Source organism: Ambystoma mexicanum, chromosome 14 (genome assembly GCF_040938575.1).
Source record: "Ambystoma mexicanum isolate Mex_15411 chromosome 14, UKY_AmexF1_1, whole genome shotgun sequence".
NCBI classification, from domain to species: domain Eukaryota; kingdom Metazoa; phylum Chordata; class Amphibia; order Caudata; family Ambystomatidae; genus Ambystoma; species Ambystoma mexicanum.
The window spans coordinates 410,302,327-410,327,835 of NC_090940.1; the positions used below are offsets into that span (position 1 = coordinate 410,302,327).

At 46.9% G+C, this 25,509-nt stretch overlaps 1 protein-coding gene across 3 annotated transcripts in view; it reads right to left on the reverse strand.

The window, feature by feature from the left end:
* KNL1 (kinetochore scaffold 1) overlaps nucleotides 1-25,509 on the reverse strand; it is a 1,870,945-nt gene that overhangs the window by 579,649 nt on the left and 1,265,787 nt on the right. For all 3 annotated transcript variants that reach the window (XM_069637560.1, XM_069637559.1, XM_069637561.1), the window contains one exon: nucleotides 1,455-1,494. In XM_069637560.1, the coding sequence (XP_069493661.1) occupies nucleotides 1,455-1,494 (40 nt within the window). The remainder of the gene's footprint in view (nucleotides 1-1,454; nucleotides 1,495-25,509) is intronic.

A 25,509-nucleotide genomic window follows, 5' to 3' on the forward strand; every position in this document is an offset into this window, starting at 1 on the left:
CGCTGCCAGGAACAACTGCCACCACTGGAGCTTCCTCACTCTTTAAGGTACTGTGTTCCGCTGGGCCTCCCTTTCTGCGGATTGCTAAAGGTGACCCTTAAATCCTTGGCTTTCCAACTGTGTTGGCCCCAGACCTTCTAACTTTACCTTTCGCATCAAACCAACCTCCTTTGAACATTTCTGCAAAGACTTGAGTGCTTTTTAAACTGTGTGATCTTGGGCACATTTCGCCTTGCTCCATTTAAAGTGGGCCTGGTCTATGAACTTTGGCTCTACAGTAGACTCCGCCTTCACTAACTTGCTGTGGTCTTAGAAAAGTGTTGGGAACTGTTTTATTTTCATGAGCTGCCTTTTTCTCTCCCTTTAACTTAATTATTGGAGTGCCATCTAAGTTACGCGCTCACATCTGTTTTTACAAATAGTGGTGTTTTGACCTAGACTTGTCTAATAATTATTAAGGGAGGTGTGTATACTTTATCTGACTGCGTTTGAACTTGCTTTTATTTAGAGTGCTTATTGTATTTCCTAAAGCGTGTGTTTAAATAAATAATCATATACTTTTGATACCAAGCTCTGGTCAGCGTTTGCTTGCTCTACTGTGTTTTTAGCCCTATTGTGTATCCGCTGTATACTGCCCTACTCATCTTGAGAGAGGTCTTACTGCTCAGCCACAGCTACCAGGTAAATCTGGGTGGTGCAGACTGCTACCAATTGGGTTTACTGCTTACTCCTGTAGTCTTAATCTTCTTGTAGTGTTCCCCAAGGGAACTGCACAGGATTCTGCCTAACAAGCTATAGAGCAAAGTAGGAGTTTTTCCAAACCCCAAGAATTTAAAAAGGTTTTGAAACGTATAGCTCTTGTGACAGTGTCATACTTGTGATACCATGACTCCCTTACAGTAGGGAAACCCCTCTTAGCTTTAGGGCAAGCTAGGAGTTTCCCTAAACCCTTTTTACTCTAAATAAAGTTGATAACAATCAAAATGGCATCTTTGTTTTCAGCCTCATTTGACTGACCCCTTACAAGTCCCATGGATTAACATTTGAATCTGCACCTCACTAGATTATGCTTTCCTTGAGCATTTGGACTGTTACATTGAGACGTATCCCTGTTTTCTCATATCGACTCCCAGTCAGACCTGTAAGCCTAACTCCAACATCTAATCTCAAACTTTAGTGGCCACCCATTTGCTTCAGAGTATTCCATGGATATCCTTGGCGTGGGACAGGACAACAGTGACACTATGGCCTCATTAGTCTCTGTAGCGATCATCCCATTGTGGTACAGATCTATTATAAGGCATGAAATCAACATTCTAAAAATCAAAAATCAATGATACATTACCCGCGTGACTTTGCATTGAAGCCTCACTGGGTAATTTAAAGTGAAATAATGTAATGTTGTGTGCCTCATTTACAACAATGGTTCTTTGAACACAACATTTTAGTCGTACCTTTTGTGCTCGTCTTCAGTAGACTTCAAGCTCTCCAGCTCTAATAGAAAAAGGAGTAAGAAAATAAAACGTTAATTTCCCACATACCAAAACTATGAAGCATGTGTTTGAGGAATACTGCAACATAACTGGGAAAATGCTCCCACACCTGTAAACATTCTTTACATTCTTGATCACTTAAGGATTTCCATTTTTATTATTTCCTTGCACTGCTGACAATTTATTAAGAAAGGTTTTACTGAAAACTAGGTCAGGTAAATTATCCAGTGGTCCAACTGACAAGGTCCTTGTTATGTCAGACATACAGTAAATATGCAATGCTTGCAGCTGACAACTTTCAGAACCAAAAAATACAGTTTGACTGACAGGGGAGAAAGATCAAAGACGGGCACCTTTGGAGGTGGTTTTGGACATCTTTTGGATTCAAGAACAAGAAATCAAACATTACAGGTAGTCAGCACAATCTGAATAACCATCTGAAAAGAACCTGCCGCCGGGTTACACAAGTGATCGGAAGGCTAGCAAGGCTAGAAAGAACTAACAGACCTTTCTTTCTTCTTTTTAGACAGAGTTATACTTCCTGGGTCCCGTAAACATTTTCCTTTCTTTTTAATGGCTGTCGCATTTTTGATTGGGGTCAGAGGGACTTCTATGAAAAAAATGCTCCTGCCACTGCAACCCTTTGCAATTTATTTTGTATTTATTTATTTATATAGCGCGCAAACAGCCCAAGGGCATTGAGGCGCTGTTACTTGCAAGAGCTTAGTTACAGAGGTACAGGCGTGGTAGCAGTCGTTGGCACATTATAAATCAATACAGACATAGATATCATTACAGCTTATGCAGCGGGTCATATGTATAGTATTCATGCTGATACGAGGGACCATATGAGAAGATGGCTTTCATTGCTTTACGGAAAGCAAAGAGGGAGACAGGTGAAAAAAATGGTGTGGAAGGCTGCCCAGAGGAATGCTAGTGTTTATGATTAATTCATAACATTTCACCCATTTAATTTTTTGGTTCTAGTAGAATAGGCTGTTGGTAGCTATAATTTAGTTTTGCCTTCCTTAAGAGTGCAACCATTTTTATGGAATTAGTAGACCAATGCACAAATGTGGTAGCCACTGGCCTACTAATATATTCTTCTAAGCCCAACAATCGTCCATTTTGTTTTGGGCAATCTTTTTTGTGTGTGCATCCTGAATTAGGCTAAAGAAAATGGCAGTTGTGCTGATGTGGGCTCATTGAGCCCATCCCAGCACTCTCTAAAGTGGTTTAAAATGTGCTGCCCGGTTTTCTGGCCAAAACATGACCATAACACAACCTATGTGGGAGAACCAGTGTGTTATGCATTTAAAGGTCCTGTCTGATCGGTTTAAACAGAACCTTTGCTTGCCCGGTGATTGGAGGGCTAGCTTAGTCCATGTTAGCAGTGTGAGACCCTGTGCATTCTTGAGATTCTCACCCGAATTCCTGCAGGAATCCTGTGAAGACCGGCTGCTGCTGGGAACCTTGTTTGGCTAATATGTCTGGACCCAAAGGCTGTTGGAAACTGTTCCATGTGTTCATCTAAGATAGACCACCTTTTTTTTACTGCACCCTTTTATACTCATTTCCCCCACAAAATGTAAGCAGGGAAACTCACCACCACATTATTTAAGCCCCCCAACCATTCCGCAGTGTTGCACTTTGTGCTGCAAAATTCTCCTGTAGCTAGCATCGTGAGGAGTGGGGACTCTCTGGACCACCACTACTCTGCCTCAGCTCCTTTTTGGACAATCCAGGGTAATTTCCATCTGGCGTGCGACCTTTGCTGATGTCCCCTCTTGCCCACTGAGCTACGTAGGTTACTTTGATTTTGTTCCTCCTTCCTGGTGCCTTCTTCATCACTGCTGCTTTTTCTGCCCTGGTGGGTTGGCCTCCTCGGTATAAGAATTATTATTCTTTTTGTCTGGGTCGCCATTGGTTAAGGGTCCAAGCTCTTGCATGCCAGTTCCCTTTCCCAGGCTTGTTAAGAACTGCTGTACTTAACAGTTTCTTCTGCTGTTCCCTCAGGCCAATTCGAAAGTGACTGGCATTGCAAGAACCTGCCCCATGGTCCTGGCATATTCCTTTGAATGGTTGCCAGTGTTCCCTTGAGCCTTGAGGAGTAGTATGGTGCTTCTACACCACCCCCCCCCCACATTGTAGATTAGCATTTAATAGCATTTGTGTGCTTCCTGATCTGCTTTCATCCTTCGACGGCTGTTGCCTCAAACTGGCAGCTGGTGTGCTTCTGGGTGGAGGTAGTCTGCAGGGGATTGGGGGGAAGGGGGGGAGGAGGATGGTTGGCAGAAAACAACTCTGGTGTTCCCTAGGGCGTTTGCTCCTTTTGTTGTGACGAATGAGTAGATCTGATACTTACCTAGTCTAACCTATAATTGTGGCTTGGCTATGGACGTTGTCCTCTTATTACCTTTGGGGGACAACATATACAAACATTTGTAACACCTTCAAACTAACTGAAAACAGGTACCTACCTGAACTTGGACACTGCTCCTGGGTCCCTGAAGTCATCTGCCAAAGACCAGCATTTGAGAATCTCCAGTGATTCATTAAGGGTTTTGATTTGATAAATTACTGCAACCCCCTCCTTTCCATAGAAAGTACTAGAGTAAGAGTAACCCAAGTTGGTTACTTTGTTTCTACCTGCTTTCTAAGACGGAACTGGGACCCATCCTGGTCCAGTTTGAAATGTATCTAACATTAGGTATCCCTCTCTGCCTTCCATTTAACTATCTGTATATGTAATATATGTGCATCTAACATTCTCAGTTTTAGGTGCATTGTCAATGCATTCAAGGTTGTGGGAAACAACTGTTCAACCAAAGTACTGGTATGGTAGTCTGTCTGTTTAGAAATCCATTTTCTCCCCATTGCTTGACATTATGTTCAGAGTTTAACAGGTATGGATCCGACATTAGTTATCGGACTGCAAATGGTTATAATGGTTATGATTATGTGGGGAGTTGGTCGGCTGTCCCGTACCGATATATGATATGATATATGATAGGTTATTTATAACGCGCTTAATACCCAGAGGTTTCTGAGCACGGATCCGGGGATCGAACCTGTGTTGCTACGTGTCGCCTTGCTTCCAAGGCGAGCACATTGCCGCTGAGCTATCCTCCTGGGCAATACAGACTGTTGCTTATTTAAGAATGAGGTGGAAACTAGTAGACATCTACTGACAAACTGCCAAGAATATTGCAACAAAGGCTACAGGGATCTGGTGAGTGATCTCGGAATGGTGTCAACTGATCAATTTTGGTTAGCTATATATACAGCTAACACTCTGGTGTACATGGAGCGGCATATTACATCTGGAATGAAATAGATAAAATATTGCCAGCAACCAGTGAATTATGAATTGCACTTTAAACCCTTTTGGATGCTATCTTGCTTAATTGTGCCCTTGTGGGTATTTTAGAGATTCATATACATGGTTTCTTTTAATAATGTAGGAAGTTGATGTTCATTTCGTTTTCTGTTAAATTTAAAAATTTTGAGAAATGTTCGGATTATTTTAAAAAGTATATTATTTGATTTGTTCAAACTCATAATTGGATATGTATATGATTAATGGAGTGATTTATCGGTATTGTATGTAATGGATTTTATGCTTATGTTTATGTGAATGTTAAAGGATATTTGTACCGTGCACTATCACCACCGGAGTGGTCGCCTGGCGCTCTGGCGGCTCTGAAAGAGGAAGGGAGGGTAAGTTAGTGGGAGGAAGCTGGAAAAGTGCAAGGTAGCAGTGATGTGCTGTTGGCGGCCTCAGCCCGGTGGGTCCATTGGCTGGGCCTGGGGTGTTTTCGGCCGGTAGTCGTTGTGTACTGTTGTGCGAGCCTATGTGTTTTTGTTTTGTTGTTGCAATGTAGTGAAGTTTGTGCGGTTTGGTTGTGCTGTAGGTTTGTGATTGTGTTTGGTTTGGAGTTTGAGAGGTGTATGCAGAGGGGTGGGATTGGTTAGTTGGCATGTCTATCCTGAATTGAGGCGTTGGGCTTGCGTAATCTCCCCAGTTTTAATTAATCAATTGCACTATACACTAAATTAAATAAAATAAATGGTTATAAGAGCATAAACACTTTTACTGTTTTTATAAATACACAAGTGTTTGCTGTGGGCTGTGTCATTAGCAGTACAAACGTGAAATTATAATTACACATTGTCCAGTTTATGTATAACAGTGTAGCAGAATTTCCTGGGTTATGTATTGTACCCCAACTGTACCTAACTACCAGCCTACACAAATGCATATACATATATTGTAAGGGTGCAGAAGACTCCGACATAGGGGTCATAGTGGTTGTTAAATAAGTTTATTAATGCGAGAAAATGAAAACCCTATCTCGCCCTAACTCTAAAACAGGTGTCCCTGCCACAAGAAAAAATACTAATATGTCTGTCAGGATGCCAAAAACAAAGGTTCATAGTCCTATGTCAGAATCCTAGCTCTGTCCATCACACTCTATTCTAAACTAAATCAAAGGGTTATCTTCCTGGTTCGAAGGTGTGGTTCCCTTCCCCTGGACAAAAGGTAGTTCTGCATTTGAAAGTTCTCAAAGTTCAGTTTCAAATGGTGGGGAAATATTGGTCTTCCCTGGTCTATACATATATATAGGTCCCAGACCCTGGTTAGCAGACCTGGTTCCTCCGGCTGCCAGGTGCAGCAAAGAAGAACAGTGGTTTGGGTGCTCATCCAAACTATGGTCATCATTAACTCCTCCCTGCATTCCTACCACCACACTGGCCAATTCACACGCACAAGGGCATGCAATATACCTTCCAACGCCGGAAAGTTCTAAGACATTGCTACTACGACAGGACACACCCAACAACCTCATCCATCGGCACATGATTTGCCTTAAAGGTGCAGGACTAGCCACATGGGACAACAAGGGCTTGGCTCCAACCAGGAGTTCAGGGTTACCTCTGCCTTCCCCGCTGAGCGAACGGTCACCCGCAAATGTAATTCTAGCATGCTCTATGCCCATACCCACGATTTCTGTCTGCTCCATGTCCACTATAACGGCGCTAGATATGCCCATGCCCCCACCTGTTGGTGGTTGTTAGGCAGAATCCTATGCAGTGCCCTTAGGGACCACTAGACACAATTAAGACTACAAGTGGTAATACAAGTTCACCTATGGTAGAAGCCTGTACTACTATGTTAAAGTGGTAGCAGTGGCAGAGCAGCCAGGCTTATCTCAAGAGTATATGAGCAGTAGCAGAGATTACACAAAGGGACCACAATAACTGTGACTCAAGCAAACACTGACTCAAGGTTTCAGGTAAAAAAATTTAAGTACATCTATTTTTAAACCATCTGTAAAACACAACACTTCTATTAATTCAAAACCACACGTGAAACACACTACAAACAACCAATTCACTTGGTACAGTATAACTCAAGGTAAGTACCGTACGTTTTAACGGACCAGTGTTGTGAAATAAAAGGCGTTACCGGGAATACATGTGCAATCACTTTTTGACAGTAATGAAAGTTCAGTCTTACGAAAGATACACGTATCCGCGGCAAGAAATGTTACCGGGGCAAAAACACACTTAGCACCTGAGTTAGCCAGAGCGAGTTGAGGGCAAAAATCATAGGCAATACTTTTGTCAAGGCAGACAGAATCAGAGAACCCTCGCTGACAGAAATACAAAGGTCAATAGGCCGGAGCCAGTTTCAAGTGGAACCGGGTTGCTGTTGTCGAGGATCACACAGACAGTTCAAGAATCAATGTTGCCAGGAGTACTTGGATATTGTCAACAGAGGAAGCAAATGTTACAAGAAGGAGGGAAGACAAGGGCAAGCCTTGGAGGAGGAGAAAAGGGATTCCTCCTAGTTCCTCGAAGCAGAACACAGTACCTTATTCAAGGAAGAAGCTGGTGCCACGGCAGTTGTTCCTGGTAGTTTCCTGCAGACCCACGGTTCCTGGTGCTTCGGTCGTGGAGACGAGAGGGACGACGTCTGGAGGGGGTCTGCACTACCCAGGGATGAAGCCAGCATCAGTGACGGTGAATAAAAGGTGCGCTCCTTTAAAAACAGGAGAGGCCCTTCAGATGGCTATCCGCACCACTACAGCAGTGTGCTGCGATTTCTGATGAGCTGGTTGACCCCACCAGGCTCATGGGAAGAAAACTCCGGACTGGATCTTTTCTGGTCGTCGAAGGGTCGATAGCTCAGGACTGCAGCAGGGCTTCACCAGGACGGGGTAGTTGCAGCAGCGTCTTCTTCTCCGCTTCTCTTCGGTTCCTTGTAGTTCCAGTGGCGACTCTCACTTCCAGCCCAAGAGTCCTGCCTTTTATGCGAAAATCCCCCATTCACACAGCCTGGCTGTCAATCACGCAGCAGGGGGTTGTCCAGCCTGGACAACCACCTCAGCCAATCATGGCAAACTGCGACTTGGGTTTCCTAGATACCCTGTGCAAGGGGGTGACTACACCCCTCCCTCACATTCAAGCCCACCTAGACACCCAGGCGCCTAGAGGAGGGCTTCTTGCAGAAGCCCGCCAAAAGGCGCTGAACAAAGAAGGCAAAGCTGGTTTGCCACGCAAAGTGAAACACAAGAAGGACGTTAACAAAAAGAAATGCCGAATAAACCTGAAAGGAGCCAAAAGAATGAGTATTTGGTCAAGCGGGTTTCTGTTTGAGGCTAATATAATAGCCCAAAACAGTACCACGTTTATATAGTATAATCGCGGTAGAAAAGTTAGGATAGATACCATTGCCACCAGCCAAGTCTAAATGTTAAAAGAGCAAAACAATGCTCTAGGAGCTACAGATAAAAAGGGCTAAGGATTAACCCTTTCCAATACTCCATGTAAAATGGGGTGTACTGGATCTGTGGTTATTTGACTATGTAAAGTTAATGACAACTTTACCCTTTTCTGGGGGACAGTAGTCAGCCCCAGAAACGGGGTTGGTGGGAAGCCTAAAAGACAACCCTGTGTCACTGCACTGAAGGTGCTGTGTAACACACAAAAGAGTGGGGCTACTGAAGTGGTGTACTCCAGAGTCCACAATCACAAAACCAGATGAAATACACATGGCAAAACACAGGTAAGAGTGGGGGGAAAAGCTCATACTCCTACCAAGTCCAGAAATCCAGCAAAGCTGCTGGGGGACTCACTAGGTAAGGGAAATTAGCCATTGAAAGAGAATTCCCCCTAACAGTGGTAATAATGTCATGTTTACTATGCCTGCGCCCTCTGATGTGCCTATGCCCTCACAGTGTACTATGCCTGCGCCCTCTGATGTGCCTATGCCCTCACCTGTTATTGGGAATAATGTCATGTTTATTATGCCTGCGCCCTCTGATGTGCCTATGCCCTCACAGGGTACTATGCCTGCGCCCTCTGATGTGCCTAGGCCCTTATCTGCCCCCAAACCCCAGCTGAGTGCCACTCTTAGCTGTGCCCTGGTCAACGCACGCTCATTACCTGCTCACGCCCTTGATATCCATGACCTCATCATGAAGGATAACCCCGACCTCCTGATAATCACAGAAACTTGGCTTAAGGAAGGCTCAGGCCCGGCACGATCTCTTGCCATCCCCACAGGGTACACAATCTTCAGAAAAGATTGTATGCACCAGAGGTGGGGGAGTCGCCCTTATTGCCAGGGAAACCCTCGCCATCAGGGCAACTTGAGCACAACTGCGACCACCTCCCACTTAAAATTAACCTCACCCACAACTGCACCATCACCATGCACATTGTATATCGACCTCCCGGTCACACTGCTGACTTCCAGGACACCCCCATCCTCTCCCTGTCTGAAAATAAAAAAACATCCCAAGTCCTGCTTTTGGACGATCTAAATCTAGGCCTCAACGGTCCGAAGGACTCCCACACCAAAACCCTCAACAAAGCCCTTTGCACCATGGGCTTCTCACAAACTATATTTGATCCTACCCACATCAAAGGACGCACCCAGGACTGGATTAGTCAGCACAACTGCTCTATCCAAATCGCCACCAACACTCCAATCCCATGGTCAGACCATCACTATATTCAATTCAACCTCTCCACGAAAAAAAAGGGCCCCCCAGGCACACTATCCCTTGTCCAGCAGCCCTCGTGTGAAGCTCACGCCAACTGACATCTGAGAACATTGCACCATTTCTAATGGTGCCCGCTCTGCAGGCCCCATTCTCCAAAAACCCAGAAACTTTGGCCAACTCCTTCAAACACATCATCACACAAGCTGTTGATGCCATCGCTCCACTAGCCCCTAAGAAAGCCAAAAAAGATAAACACTCCAACGCCTGGTTCTCTAAGGAGCTGCTTGACCAACGATCTAAGAAAAGGTTTGCCCTCTATGCATGGAAAGCCAACCCATCTGAAATTACCAGATGTTAGGCAGAAACCTGTGCAGTTCCCTTAGGGACCACTGCAAAAGATTTAAGACTACAGGTGTTTGGCAGTAAACCCACTTGGTAGCAGTCTGTACCACACAGATTCACTTGGTAGCTGTGGCTGAGCAGTCAGACCTCCCTCAAGAAGAGTTAGGCAGTATATACAGAGCATACAAAATAGGTACAGAAATACAGTAGCACAAGCAAACACTGACCAGAGCTTGGGTGTAAAAGTATATAATTATTTAACACACACTTATAAAACACACTAGCACCAAATTGGTAAGATAAGTTCAAAACACAATCACTTTTATCATATGTACATCCCTGATTACTTGTTGGACAAGTCTTAGTTAACACCACTTATTTCCAGACAGAGGTGAGCGCTTAACATTCGATGGCACTCCAACAAGTTAAATAAAAAGGGAGGGAAAAGCAGAATTATGGAAGCATACACACTAAACACTTTTTAAAGAACCACAGCAAGTTAGGAAGGCACAGTCTACTGGTGAGCAAGGAAGTTTAGGTGCCAGGCCCACTTTCCAGGGAGCCAGACGGAAAATGCCCAAGATCAGACAGTTACACAGAGTCTTCGAAGTTTGTGGAGGTAGTTCGAAAAAGGTTTAGTTCAGTTCAGAAAAGTTAGCTAAGGTGTCCCAGGCTAACCCAGGTTCGAGAGACGAGGATTTAATACACCCCGTTCAATCGGTTGCAAGGGGAGCCAGGCGGAACACGGTACCTTAAATGGGGAGGATCCTCCAGCTGGGCAGTTGTTCCTGGCAGCGGTTGCAAGTCGCAGCGTCGTCCAGAGGAAGAGAAGATCTCGTCGTGGAGGAAAGATGAAGGTCGTTGCACTGCCAGGGAAAAAACCAGCCGCGGAGTTCTCCGGTACAAATGTACTAGCTTTTCAGTTCGCGGTAGTGGTGAAAACGTGGTATCCCGGTTGCCGGGGTGCTTGGCACAGGGAAGGCAGCCACGAGATGCTCCAGGAAGGCGAAAAGAAGGTAGACGGGTTATCCCCACCAGTCGAAGGAAGAAGACTCTCCGGGCTGGAGATCTCCTCTGTCGTTGGGAAAAGTGGTGAGACGGTTCAGCAGGGCTCCACCGGTGGTGTCACCGTTGCAGGCCGGCTCCGCTTCTCCCTCCTCGGATTCTTAGGTCCTGTGGCGACTTCTGAAGTTCCAGTCCCCAAAGCCCTGCTTTTATGCAGCACACCCCCATTCACTCAGCCTAGCTGTCAATCAAACATGCTAAATTGTGAGCCGGCTGGCTCACCACTTGGGCCTATCACACAAGAGTGCGACTTGAGTTACCAAGGTAACACATTCCAGGGTGCCTAAACCCCCTCCCGCACCCCCTGTGGTACCCAGACAGAGTGACACCACTTTGGAGGCTTCTGTGGAAAAGCCCGCCAAAAAGTGGAACAAAGGGCTCGACTTGGGTTGGAGTCACAGAAGAGAACACAAACGCCATTTTAGAATCGAGTTCTGGCAAAAAATACCAACCGGCGAATTAATATTAAATAAATAAACCGGCGGTATGTTCGAGGCTATAAGAATTAAATAATTAAAGTTGGTAGCCTCGAACAATAGGAAAATCCCATAGAGATATATTCGCGGTCGAATATAAAAAGTAGTATCCACTGCCACCAGCCAAAACTCGATCAGGGGGGGTGGAGACATGCCCCCTCGAACAACAGACCGTGGGGCAATCTAATTGCCCCGACCAGTACGTCCACAATATGATGGTTTGTACTGGTTTCTGTTCATAATTTGGGAATAGCAAAGCCATGGTGACTTTACATGCCCTGGGAGACAGTAGTCAGTCCCAGGGTATGGAGTGTATGTTGGGGGGTTGCTACGGCACCCCTGGGTTACGGCAGGGAGGGTGCTGTGTAACCCACATACAAAAAAAACACATGAGACCCTATGGAGTAAAAGACCCCACAGCCCATAAAACACATGGAAAGTTAAAGGAACACCTCAAATCATGTCTAAGAGTGGGAGCAAAAGAATCTCACTCTTAGCAGGAGAGAAAAAAATAAACCCCAAAAATCCAGCAAAGCTGCTGGGGGACTCACTAGGTTTGGGAAATTACCCTTACAGAGAATTCTCCCTAACACTCGCCCCCCAACCCTCCCAAGACTAAGGGACAGGAGGATTTAATACACTCCTGGATGAACCTCATACCTCTAGTCGATGATATACATCCTAGAGAGTCCATCAGCATTTTGATGGTGACACCCTGACCTGTGCTCAATGGTGAAATCAAACCCTTGTAGGCAGATTGACCATCTAAATAGTTTTGGATTTTCTCCCTTAATTTGCATTAACCATCTCAAGGGTTGGTGGTCAGTCTGAATAACAAAAGTAGAACCATACAAGTATGGAATAACTTCTTCAGTGCCCACACAATAGCAAAGCATTCTCTTTCGATTGTTGCCCACCTTGTCTCAGGATCCTTCAGTTTTCCACTGATGAAGCAAATGGGGTGCTCTCTACCCTTCTCATCCAGTTGGCTAAGGACTGCACCTATACCTACATTAGAAGCATCGGTCTGTACAATGAAAGTTTGGTGGTAGTCAGGAGCTCTCAGTACTGGTGCTTGGCAAAGAGCTTTCTTCAGGTTTTCAAAGGCCTGCTTGCATTCCTCATTCCATTTGACCTTCTTAGGGAATTTTGGAGAGGAGATCACATTCAGTGGAGAAGCTATGGTCCCATAGTTCTCAATGAAATTCATGTAATACCCAGTGAGGCCTAGGAAAGCTCTCACCTGGGTTTGAGTAGTAGGTGTTGTCCAATTTTGCACAGCTTCAATCTTACTGAGCAAAGGCCTTATTTCTCCACCTCCTACCTCATGCCCAAGGTAGACCACCTTACTCTGACCAATTTGGCATTTACTTGCCTTTATGGTCAGATTGGCCTGTCCAAGAGCCTGCAAAACATATCCTAAGTGGTTCACATGTTCTTCCCAGGTTTGGCTGAATACTGCAATGTCAACCAAGTATGCCATGCAGAAGTCCTCCATCCCATTCAGAACCTGATTCACCATTCTTTGGAATGTAGCAGGTGCATTCTTCAATCCAAAAGGCATAACCTTAAATTGGTATAAGCCAACTGGGGTAGAAAATGCAGTCTTTTCCTTGCCATGGTCTGTCAGGGCTATTTGCCAATAGCCTGACGTAAGGTCAAATGTGCTGAGGAACTTGGCTGAACCAAGTCTATCCACCAACTCAACTGTCCTTGGCAAAGGGTGGGCATCAGTCTTGGTGACTGCATTGAGAGCTCTATAGTCCATGCAGAATCTCAATTCTTTGGATCCTGCCTTTGGTACTAACACAACTGGGCTAGACCATGGGCTAGTAGAGGGCTCTATTACCCCGAGATCAAGCATCTTCTTGACCTCCCCTTTAATGTGGGTCCTTACATTTTCTGACATTCTATATCCTCTGCTTTTGACTGGCAGACAGTCACCAGTGAGTATATCATGCTGTCCCCAAGGGGTCAAGCCTGGTGAAAGTGAGAACAGAGAGGCAAACTGATTTAACATGGCTTTGCACTCTTCTTGTTGCTCAGGTGTCAGATTTGATGAGATTTACTCCTTCAATCTTTTCGTCTGGGGGTAAGCCTCTGAGGAGATCAGGTAGAGCTTTGCTCTCTTCTTCCTCTTCTGTTGAAGCTAGAAGCAAGGCTCCTACTTCAAGTCTGGAGACATGCGCTTTTAGTCGGTTGGTGTGGAAGACTCTAGGAGCCTCCTTGGGATTGACCAAGTCCACCAGATAGTTCACCTCTCCAAGTTTACCCACAACCTTGAAGGGTCCCATCCATTTATCTTGCAAGGCCCTCTGCCTTGTTGGGATCATAACTAGAACTAGCTGGTCTTGAGTGAACTCAACCATGTTAGCCTTCTGGTCGTGCCAATGCTTGACCAGGGCTTGTCCAGCTTTCAGGTTATTACTAGCATCTGCCATCATTTGTGACATTCTCCTTCGGAGACCTATCATAGTCAGTCACTCTGACTGGCTTCGGGGAAGGAGCACTCTCCAACCCCTCCTTAATCAGGGCCAATGGACCTCTGACTGGATGGCCATAGAGAAGTTCAAAGGGAGAATAACCTACTCCCTCCTGAGGGACTTCTCTATAAGCAAAGAGAAGGCATGGCAATAGAAGGTCCAACTTTCTTTTAAGGGGATCCGCTAAAGCACCTATCATGCTCTTCATGGTTCTGTTGAACCTTTCCACCAACCCATTTGTCTGAGGGTGGTAGGCGGTAGAGAACTCGTAAGTAACTCCACAGGTTTTCCACATGGCTTTCATGTAGTGGGACATAAAATTTGATCCCCTGTCAGAGATTACTTCCTTGGGAAACCCAACCCTGATAAAAAATACCAAGGAGGGCCTTAGCCACAGCCTGAGCTGTGACAGTCCTCATAGGAATTGCCTCAGGGTACCTAGTAGCATGGTCTACTACAACAAGGATAAACCTGTTGCCTGAGGAGGTTGGGGGATCAAGGGGACCAACAATGTCAATCCATACTCTCTCAAATGGGACTCCCACTACAGGGAGAGGCACTAAAGGTGCCACATTCTTGGACCCAACCTTACCAGAAGTCTGGCAGGTATGGCAGCTCTTGCAAAACTTATCTACCTCAGCCCCCATTTTTGGCCAATAAAAGTAGAGAGAGCCTTTCCTTGGTCTTCTTGAAACTCAAGTGACCAGCCAAAGGAATCTCATGGGCCAGTTGCAAGAATTGTTGTCTGTTTTCTTGAGGTACTACAAGCCGCTTGTAGTCTCCAGGTGCAGACTCAGTTGGTTCACTGTATAAGAGGCCATCTTCCCAGTGCAACCTATACTTCCCAGGCTCTTGCCCATCAGCCTGAGAAGCTGCCTGTTGGTGAAGACCTTCCAGAGTTGGACATTCTCTCTGCCCCTTACTGAAGTCTGCCCTGTTGGGTCCACCTTCTGCCAGTAAAGACTGCAGCTCAGGATGGTCAACAGGATCCAGATCTCCAATGAGTTCCTGGCCTTCCACTAGCTCTTCTTCAGAGTCTAGTTCCAGCATACAGGGTTGTACCTCCCTCTCAGCCTCAACTGGAGGTGGAGTTACAGGTGTAATTTTGGACAACCTCAGCGAAGTCCTTGTTGGAAGCACTGGAGTGCTTGCTGTTGGCTGTTTCTTGGAAGTCTTGGGTTTCCCCTTTGCTTCTTTTTGTTCAGTGATAGCAAGTTGTCATTCCAGTGGTGTCGGAGTGATATCCTTCTTCATCATCTCCTGGGGAGTACCTCTCATGGTTCTCTCCCTCGCAGGTCTGGTGAGCTCCTGTAACCTTTTACTAGGCGGTCTGGGGGTATGTGACACTACTCCAAGAGTTTTCAGGTCATTACCCAACAGAACCCTTCCTGGCACCTCACTTTGTATGCTAACAGGTATCTTCACAGTCATGTCATTACACTGGATGAGAACTGGTAATTGTGGAAGCATCTGCACAGGCCCTCTGGCTAACTTGGTGAGGCGTTTGGGTGCCTTAGCAACATCCTCAGCCTGAAAAAAAGATTTATCCACCACAGTTATGCTGGCCCCAGTGTCCCTAATGGCAGGAGTCTCCTGACCATTCACCTGGACACTGTCCTTATAATACTCTTTAGTATTATCTGGGATAGAGTTATAGACATCTAAATTTTGTTGTTCCCACAGACCCAGAGACACTAAAGAAACACTGGCTGAGACTCCAATGGGTTCATCAGCCAGCAGTAGAAAGTTTCCACTTGCCATTTGTACTTCCTCCTCTGGAGCGAAGGCTAAGGAGACAAGCTGGACCCCTGAAGGTTTACCCTTACATCTGGGATCTCCTTTCACATGGTCAGGCAAGCCACAAACAAAGCATTTACCAAAGGCTTTCTGGAATGGTGGCTTGCTCTGACCTCCTTCTGGTTTACCACCAGAGGGTACACTACTCTGATTTGGTTTTCCTCGTGGTTTACCCTTATTGTTCTGTTTGGGGCCCTCTTTGGGATTGGAATTATTTGAATTCTCTTTGGAGTCCTTTTTTGGCTGCTTTCCCTCATCCTTTTACTGAGTTACCCCAGAGTCCTTGTGAGTAGCCCTGTTGGCAACCCACAAGTCAGCAGCCTTAGCTAGTTTCCTGGAATCAAATTCCTTTGAATCAGCCAAGTGAGGTCTGAGCTCAGGAGAGAAGGCATCATAAATTGACTCCAACATCACAAGATTCTTCATTCCCTCTTAAGTGTTCACCTTGTAACCCTTAATCCATCCCTCTAAGTTCTTCAAACTTTCACTCACCCAGGTAGCCCAAGGGGTACCATCATGGTTTTTGAAGGTCCTAAACCTCTTAAGGTACTGGGGAGGGGTCTCCCCAAATCTAGCTATCAAAGCTAGTTTCAAATCCTTTAATCCTCCTCCCCCAACTCCATTACCACATCAGTTGCAACAGGGGGGAGCCTAGAGAACAACCAGGAAAGTAACTCATTTCCTGTAATGTTCTGGAACCCATGATTATATTCAAACAAACTCAAACAGTCCAACACATCCAACTTAGGTTCACACATACCTATCCACTCCTTAGGCATCCGGGGTCTTTTGGGACTGAAACTCCTAGAGGATTCGGAGGGAGAAGCACTTTCCACAGACAATTTTTTCATTTCTAGCTTATGGTTGAGCTCCATTTCTCTGAGCCTTAGTTCTTGGTGCCGTTGTTCTGTTTGAGCATTAATTCTTTTGAATTCTAATTCAAGCTTCATTTTTTCTAGTTCCATACATTGAGGATTAAGTGTGGGACCTGGTAAGGGTCCAGTAGGCACAGCTGGCAGGGCAGGTAAAGGCCCAGGGGAGACAACTCTAACATCTTCCACCTCTTCTGCTTCTGACTCAAAGTTATCAATACTAACATTCATATCAATATCATTGCTGTTATCTACAGTTGCTGGAGTGGTAGGTTCCTCTGAACCACCATCCAGACTTTGGTTTGCTAACAACCTTTCTATTAGCTGCATTTTCTTGCCTTTAGTCAGGAGATTCTTATGCTTACAGAGAACTCTTAAACAATCAGCAGTTTTTGTAGCAAGGGACTCTTGACTATAACTTTCCATATTTGACAGGTTTTAGCTTTTAGTGCTAAGCTTTGTGGTTAGTTGCACTAAGGTATCTTTAAGCACACTAAAATGTATACTCAATACAAATCCCACCATTGTACACCAGTGTTAGGCAGAAACCTGTGCAGTTCCCTTAGGGACCACTGCAAAAGATTTAAGACTATAGGTTTTTGGCAGTAAACCCACTTGGTAGCAGTCTGTACCACACAGATTCACTTGGTAGCTGTGGCTGAGCATTCAGACTTCCCTCAAGAAGAGTTAGGCAGTATACAGAGCATACAAAATAGGTACAGAAATACAGTAGCACAAGCAAACACTGACCAGAGCTTGGGTGTAAAAGTATATAATTATTTATTTAACACACACTTATAAAACACACTAGCACCAAATTGGTAAGATAAGTTCAAAACACTATCACTATTATCATATGTACATCCCTGATTACTTGTTGGACAAGTCTTAGTTAACACCACTTATTTCCAGACAGAGGTGAGCGCTTAACGTTCGATGGCACTCCAACAAGGTAAATAAAAAGGGAGGGAAAAGCAGAATTATAGAAGCATACACACTAAACACTTTTTAAAGAACCACAGCAAGTTAGGAAGGCACAGTCTACTGGTGAGCAAGGAAGTTTAGGTGCCAGGCCCACTTTCCAGGGAGCCAGGCGGAAGATGCCCAAGATCAGACAGTTACACAGAGTCTTCGAAGTTTGTGGAGGTAGTTCGAAAAAGGTTTAGTTCAGTTAAGAAAAGTTAGCTAAGGTGTCCCAGGCTAACCCAGGTTCAAGAGACAAGGATTTAATACACCCCGTTCAATCGGTTGCAAGGGGAGCCAGGCGGAACATGGTACCTTAAATGGGGAGTATCCTGCAGCGGGGGCAGTTGTTCCTGGCAGCGGTTGCAAGTCGCAGCGTCGTCCAGAGGAAGAGAAGATCTCGTCGTGGAGGAAAGATGAAGGTCATTGCACTGCCAGGGAAAAAACCAGCCACAGAGTTCTCCGGTACAAAGGTACTACCCTTTCGGTTCGCGGTAGTGGTGAAAACGTGGTATCCCGGTTGCCAGAGTGTTTGGCACAGGCAAGGCGGCCACGAGATGCTCCAGGAAGGCGAAAAGAAGGTAGACTGGTTATCCCCACCAGTCGAAGGAAGAAGACTCTCCGGGCTGGAGATCTCCTCTGTCGTTGGGAAAAGTGGTGAGACGGTTCAGCAGGGCTCCACCAGTGGGGTCGTCGTTGCAGGCCGGCTCAGCTTCTCCCTCCTTAGATTCTTAGGTCCTGTGGCGACTTCTGAAGTTCCAGTCTCCAAAGCCCTGCTTTTATGCAGCACACCCCCATTCACTCAGCCTAGGTGTCAATCAAAAATGCTAAGTGGTGAGCCGGCCATCTCACCACTTGGGCCAATCACACAAGAGTGCGACTTGAGTTACCAAGGTATCTCAGTCCAGGGTGCCTAAACCCCCTCCCACACCCCCTGTGGTACCCAGACAGAGTGTCACCACTTTTGGAGGCTTCTGTGGAGAAGCCCACCAAAAAGTGGAACAAAGGGCTCGACTTGGGTTGGAGTCACAGAAGAGAACACAAACGCCATTTTAGAATTAAGTTCTGGCAAAAAATACCAACCGGCGAATTAATATTAAATAAATAAACCGGTGGTATGTTCGAGGCTATAAGCATTAAATAATTAAAGTTGGTAGCCTCGAACAATGGGAAAATCCCATAGAGATATATTTGCGGCCGAATATAAAAAGTAGTATCCACTGCCACCAGCCAAAACTCGATCAGGGGGGATGGAGACGTGCCCCCTCGAACAACAGACCAGTACGTCCACAATATGATGGTTTGTACTGGTTTCTGTTCATAATTTGGGACTAGCAAAGCCAATGGTGACTTTACATGCCCTGGGAGACAGTAGTCAGTCCATGGGTATGGAGTCTATGTTGGGGGGTCGCTACGACACCCCTGGGTTACGGCATGGAGGGTGGTGTGTAACCCACATAAAAAAAAACACCTGAGACCCTATGGAGTAAAAGACCCCATAGCCCATAAAACACATGGAAAGTTAAAGGAACACCTCAAATCATGTCTAAGAGTGGGAGCAAAAGAATCTCACTCTTAGCAGGAGAGAAAAAAATAAACCCCAAAAATCCAGTAAAGCTGCTGGGGGACTCACTAGGTTTGGGAAATTAGCCTTACAGAGAATTCTCCCTAACAACAGAAATGCCTTTAAGGCCATTTCTAAATCCTACAAAGCCATTGTCACCCAGGCCAAAGCTGCGTCATTCAGCTCAAGGATCAATGATGCTAAATCCGGGTCCAAAGAAATCTTTGCAATATTCAGAGAGTTGGAAAAACTGTCCACGCCTCCACCCACTCTCCTCAAGGACGAAAGCTGGTGTAACAGCATTCAGTCTGCCATGTTAGACAAGCTCAACACTCTGCAAACTAAAATACTGGTCCATCAAAAAGCTCTTAACCTACTCATAGCAAACCTGCACAGTAAAGCGCCCAAGGTCACTAAGGTAGAGTCCTCCCCTCCTTTTGACTTTAAAGATATGACTATGACCCAATCAGAAGTTATCATCCTGCTTAAGTCCATCAAACCCTCTAACTGCAAGGGGGATGCCTGCCCAGCTCAAATCATCAAAGACTCGGCACATATCCTCGCTCCCTTCTTAACCGCCTTCATTAATTCATCTTTCCCTTAAGGGAGCTTGGGTACGCCCACTCCTCAAAAAACCATCCCTTGACCCAATGGTCCCAGGGAACTACAGGCTCATTACCACTGTCCCTTTCCTACAAAAATTTCTTGACAAAGCAGCCTACCTGCAAGTCCAAGAATACCTAGAAGCGAACCGTCTCCTCGGTCTGTAGCGATCTGGCTTCCGCCCAAGACATGGCACCAAACCAACCGAGAAAGCGTGAGGGAGCTTATTGTTAAAAGGGGAAATGAACTGCAACAGAAACCCCTACAAGTATGTAAATGTATTCAGTGCAAGTTAATGGGAAACCCAGACAGTATAATATATAAAGAAGATAAATGATCAAACAAAGTAAATGTGCAAGTCTGGGAGAGGGCAGAGAGCCCATGTGAATACAAGAAGCCCTGGCAGGAGAGTATACCATGTCATTAGAAATGTGTGATTACATTCCAAGATGGCGGCCGGGAGGGAGTAGAAGTGCTGGCCGTGCACTCCGGATCCCCGGGCGAAAATAAGCGGTCCACCACCCCGCTGTTTGCCGGCAATCTGTGAAAAAGCTCGGCGGAACCCCCGGCACCTATCAGGGGACACTGACATTGCAAGGTGCGGAGTAGAAGAGGATCGCCCCCCTGTAGTGTGGACACCCCGGGCCGGATCGGCTGGAGGAGAAGGCGGCGAGGCCCGGGCAGAGGAGGAGCCGGCGGGCTGCTTGTGGTGATCATCCAGCCGCGGGGGCCATCTGGCTGCAGTTTTCGGCGGCCCGCGGGGGGATTGCCAAGGGCGACGTGGCCTTGCGGCTCCGGCCAGGCGCCCGCCCCCGCAGGGGGTGATGAAGGCAGCAGGCCGGCTCCTGTGAGTGTCGCGCGGCTGCCCGAGGACCGAGAGGTGGAGAGCGGTAGCCAGCGCAGGACACTGCGGTGAGGTAGGGGCCTGGTGAGGCAGCCCGTAGTGGTGTGGGCGGGTGTCTAGTCAAATGGTCGACAGAAATGGTCGACAGACAAATGGTCGACAGGACAAATGATCACATTTTTTTTTTGTTATATATATTTTTTTAGGTTTTCGTTTAGGAAAAAAAAAGGGTTTTTTAGCAAAAAAAAGGGGGTTAGGGGGGACCCCACCAAAAAAAAAAAAAAAGTGAAAAAAAAAGAAATTCGACCATTTGTCCTGTCGATCATTTAGATTCGACCAACCGTGTGGGCGGCCCCGCCCATTGGAGGGAGAGCGAAAAAAGGAACGGGCGGCGGGAGCTAGCTCAGCCGCCCCCGCGGTCGCAGGAGCACAGGTGGAGACGGCAGCTGGAGTGGCAAAGAGGCCTGGCCCCCCAATGAGGCCTCTGTGTTAAAGGTGTCCCTTGTGCCTTACATTCCACCATGTCACGTCTGACTGCAGCTGAGGACTGCTGCATGTAAAACATATATATCAGAGTGGACCTCAACATTGACTGCATAGCCGCACCCTGAGGGGGTGGCACCTGGGGCTAATTTGTTTAAAACTATAATTGACCACCCCACCAGGGTACAACCCCCCCCCCTTTTTTTGTTTTTGCCCCAGCGGTGACTCTCCAGCGGCCTTACGGGGACGCCTCTGGGGTATAGCGGTTCCGTCAAGCTATCTCAGTGGCCCTAGAGGGGGCAGGAGTGAAAGGGAGGTCCGTGGCATTGCACTGGCCTTCGCCAGGTGGTGTGCAAGTGGATTGGCCTCCGTGGAGATAACTGATGGAGGGGTGATCTCGGCAAGAGAACTAAAGAAAAGGTGGAACCAGAACCCTCATGACCTGCAATAGACTGAACTGATGGCCACACGAAATAAAGGGAAAAGTGGAAAGTCATCGCAGCACCCACGGGATTGTCAAAGCACCCTCCACTCCAAGTGGCCGGTACAGGAAATCGGTGAGGGCACGGAGAGCAGCAATGAGGGGTTGGAGGAGAGGAGGGCGGCGGAGCGGACGCAGGAGCTGACCCCGGTTAATAGACAGGACTTTCAGGTGCTTCATACCAATTTGGCCAAGACATTCCAAGAGCAGTTTCACCTTATGCGGGCAGACCTCAACGAGGCGCTTGGGGAGATCAAACGAGATCTAAGGCAATTGGGAGAAAGGATGGACCTTCTAGAGAGGGGTCTCCAGGAAGTGGAAAAAGAAACTACCGCTAATAGTGAGGCTATAGAGCGCCGAGATGTAGCGACCAAGAACCTGGAGATTCAGATGGAGGACATCGAAAACAGGTCTCGGAGGATCAATATAAGGGTGAAGCAACTGCTGGAATTAGTTTCGGACAAAGATCTGAAACAGGAAATCCAGGGCATCTTTGCGGATATCTTAAGGGAGGCGGGTCCGGACAGCATCGAATTGGACCGCGTCCACAGAGTTGGCAGGCTCACTAAGGTGCCCACCCCGAGGCCGAGGGACGTTCTCGCCGCCTTTACCAGATACGTTCAGAAGGAGGCAGTTCTTCAGGCTGCGAGGAAAAAGGAACCAATAGTGTTTAAAGGTCAACAGATAGTTCTATATCAAGATCTGGCTAATATTACGCTGATAAAGAGGAGACAGATGGCGCCGGTGCTGAAGGTTCTGAATGAGCGCCGAGTACGATATAAGTGGACATTTTCGTTTGGCCTGTTATTCGATTGGGAAGGTTCTCAGAAAAAAATAACGTCAGTCCAAGAAGGTGCCAATGTGTTGCGGATTGACCTGGATGAGGGTCCCGCGGGCAGTGCAGAGCGGGCCACAGGCAAAAGGCCAAGGCAGAGGCCATGGGAGTGGTCTACAGTGGGAAACAAAAGGCGAAGGGGTCCGAGAGGAAATGGCAGTAGTTTGCCAAGGGAGAGTGGAGGGGCCTGCGCTGAGGGGGGAATTGGCAGCAAGGGGAGCGTCTGAATTGGATCACAATGTGTAAGGGGTGGTGGCGAAGGCCAACAAGGCAGATTTGCTCCTGGCGCACCTACTGAGAGGGGACAGGGAATGTAATGTTATTATGGCCATGAGGGGTAAGGAGGGTGAAAGACTCACTCGGACAGATGAGATAAAGGGGAGGCTGGCTGAGTTCTATGAAGAATTATACTTCTCACAGAATCCCTTTCCTGGGCCACAGAGGGAGTTTCTGGAGGCCCTTCCCTTTCGACGACTGTTTAAGGACGAGGGGAGAGAGTTAGGCCGAGTTATCACGGAAGATGAGGTGAGGGCAACCATAGCTGCTCTCCCCCGTGGTAAAGCCCCTGGTCCAGACGGCTACCCAGCCTCCTTTTACAAACTTTACTCTTATCTGTTAGTTCCACACTTAACACAATTGTTTAACTCATTTAGGTCCAGAAGCAGTATCACCCCCTCGATGGAGGAGGCCAAAATAACACTCATACACAAGGCATGCAAGGACCCTGAAGAGTGCATAGCGTATAGGCCCATTGTCCTCATAAACACGGAAGCGAAGATCTACACTAAAATACTGGCTAGGCAGCTAGAAAAGTAATCAACTTCGCTGGTCCACCAGGACCAGACAGGGTTTGTGGCAGGGAGGCAGACGGCTGACAATATTAGACGGGTGGCCCATGTAGTCGAGAAAACGCGAAAGACGACCACTCCGGCGATCCTATTAGCGATCAACGCTGAAAAAGCGTTCGATCGGGTGGAGTGGTCGTTCCTGTTCCAAGTCATGGAAATGATGGGTCTCGGGTCAGAGTTCATTGGCATGGGTGAGGCAAATTATAAGAACCCCAGATCGCGGATCTTGGTCAATGGAGAAACATCAAACCCAATTAGGCTCAGGCGAGGGAGGAAACAGTGGTGTCCCTTGTCTCCCCTGCTTTATGCCATATATCTGGAACCCCTTTTATTGGCTATAAGAGAGACAGATAAAATTCAGGGTATACCATTTGGGGGATGTCAGCACAAAGTGGTGGCATTCGCGGATGATATGTTGCTCATGCTGACGCAACCGAAGGAGTCCATTAGAAAGAGCATAGAAGTGCTGAGCAAATTTGGGGAAGTATCAGGCTTGCGGGTCAACTGGCAGAAATCTGAACTGATGAACCTATCCTTAGAGGAGAACGAGGCGAGGGAATTAAAGGCTCTCTCCCCGTTCAAATGGAGTCCGGGTGGGATACGATACTTGGGGATCTGGATAACTCCTTCCCTGGGCAGCTGGTACGGCGCAAATTATTTCCCTATGTTAGCGGCAATTAAGAAGGATTTGAGGAGGTGGAATGCTCTTAAGATATCCTGGCTAGGGAGGGGGGAAGTTATTAAAATGGTCATTCTGCCCCTCATAGTTCATCTGTTTCAGACGATTCCGCTGTCTCTCCCTGCGGGATTCTTTAGGGAACTGGACTGAGTGGTCAAAGAGTTTATCTAGGAGAGCAAGAGGCCGCGTTTGTCATGGCGCCCCCTTATGGCGTCCAAGGGGCGGGTGTTAGGCAGAAACCTGTGCAGTTCCCTCTGGGACCACTGCAAAAAGATTTAAAACTACAGGTGTTTGGCAGTAAACCCACTTGGTAGCAGTCTGTACCACACAGATTCACTTGGTAGCTGTGGCTGAGCAGTCAGACTTCCCTCAAGAAGAGTTAGGCAGTATATAGAGTATACATAATAGGTACAGAGGCACAGTAGCACAAGCAAACACTGACCAGAGCTGGTGTAAAAGTATATAATTATTTATTTAAAAGACACACTTGTAAATTACACTAGCACAGAAAAAGGTAAGTAAATTCAAAACACAGTCCTAATTACTATATGTACATCCCTAGTTATTTGTTGGACAAGTCTTAGTTAACACCACTTACTTCCAGGCAGAGGTGAGCGCTTAACGTTAGATGGCACTCCAACAAGTTGTTTAAAAAGGGAGGGAAAAGGCAGAATTAAGAAAGCAATACGGCAAAACACTTTTCAGAGAACCACAGTAAGTATTAGAGAAGGCCGTCTATTGAGGAGCAAGGAAGTTCAGTGCCAGGCCCACTTTAGGGAGAGCCAGGCCAAATATGCCGAAGATCACACAATATCACAAAGTCTCAAAAGTCTTTACAGGTGAGTAGAAAAGTTCTGTTAAGCTTAGAAAAGTTTAGTTAGGGTGTCCCAGGCTAACCCAGGTTTGAGAGCCGAGGGCTAAATCTACCTCGTACAATCGGTGGCAAGGGAAGCCGGGCGGAACACAGTACCTTCAAAATGGAAAAGATCCTCCAGCGGTGGCAGTTGTTCCTGGTAGTGGGTGCAAGTCGCGGCGTCGTCCAGAGGAAGAGAAGATCTCGACATGGAGGAAGGCTGAAGGTCGTTGCACTACCAGGGAAGAAACCAGCCGTGGAGTTTTCGGGTTAAAAGGAGGTTACCCCTCTTTTGCGGTAGAGGTAAAAAGTGGTATTCCGGTTGCCGGGGTGCTTGGCACAGGCAAGGCGGCCACGAAATGCTCCGGGGAGGCGAAAAGAAGGCAAAAACTGGTTGTCCCCACCAGTCAAGGGAAGACGACTCTCCGGACTGGAGATCTCCTCTGTCGTTGGGAAGTGGTGAGACGGTGCCGCAGGGCTCCACCGGTGGTGTCGTCGTGGCAGGTCGGCTCAGCTTCTCTCTCTTCGGCTTCTTAGGTCCTGTGGCGACTTCTGAAGTTCCAGTCCCCAAAGCCCTGCTTTTATGCAGCAAACCCCCATTCACCAGTCCTAGCTGTCACTCAAACATGCTAAGTGGTGAGCCGGGGGGCTCACCACTGGGCCAATCAAACAAGAGTGCGACTTGAGTTGCCAAGGCAACTCAGTCCAGGGTGCCTAAATCCCCCTCCCACACATCCTGTAGACCCAGATACAGTGGCACCACTTTGGAGGGCTTCTGTGCAGAAGCCTGCCAAAAGTGGAACAAAGGCTCGA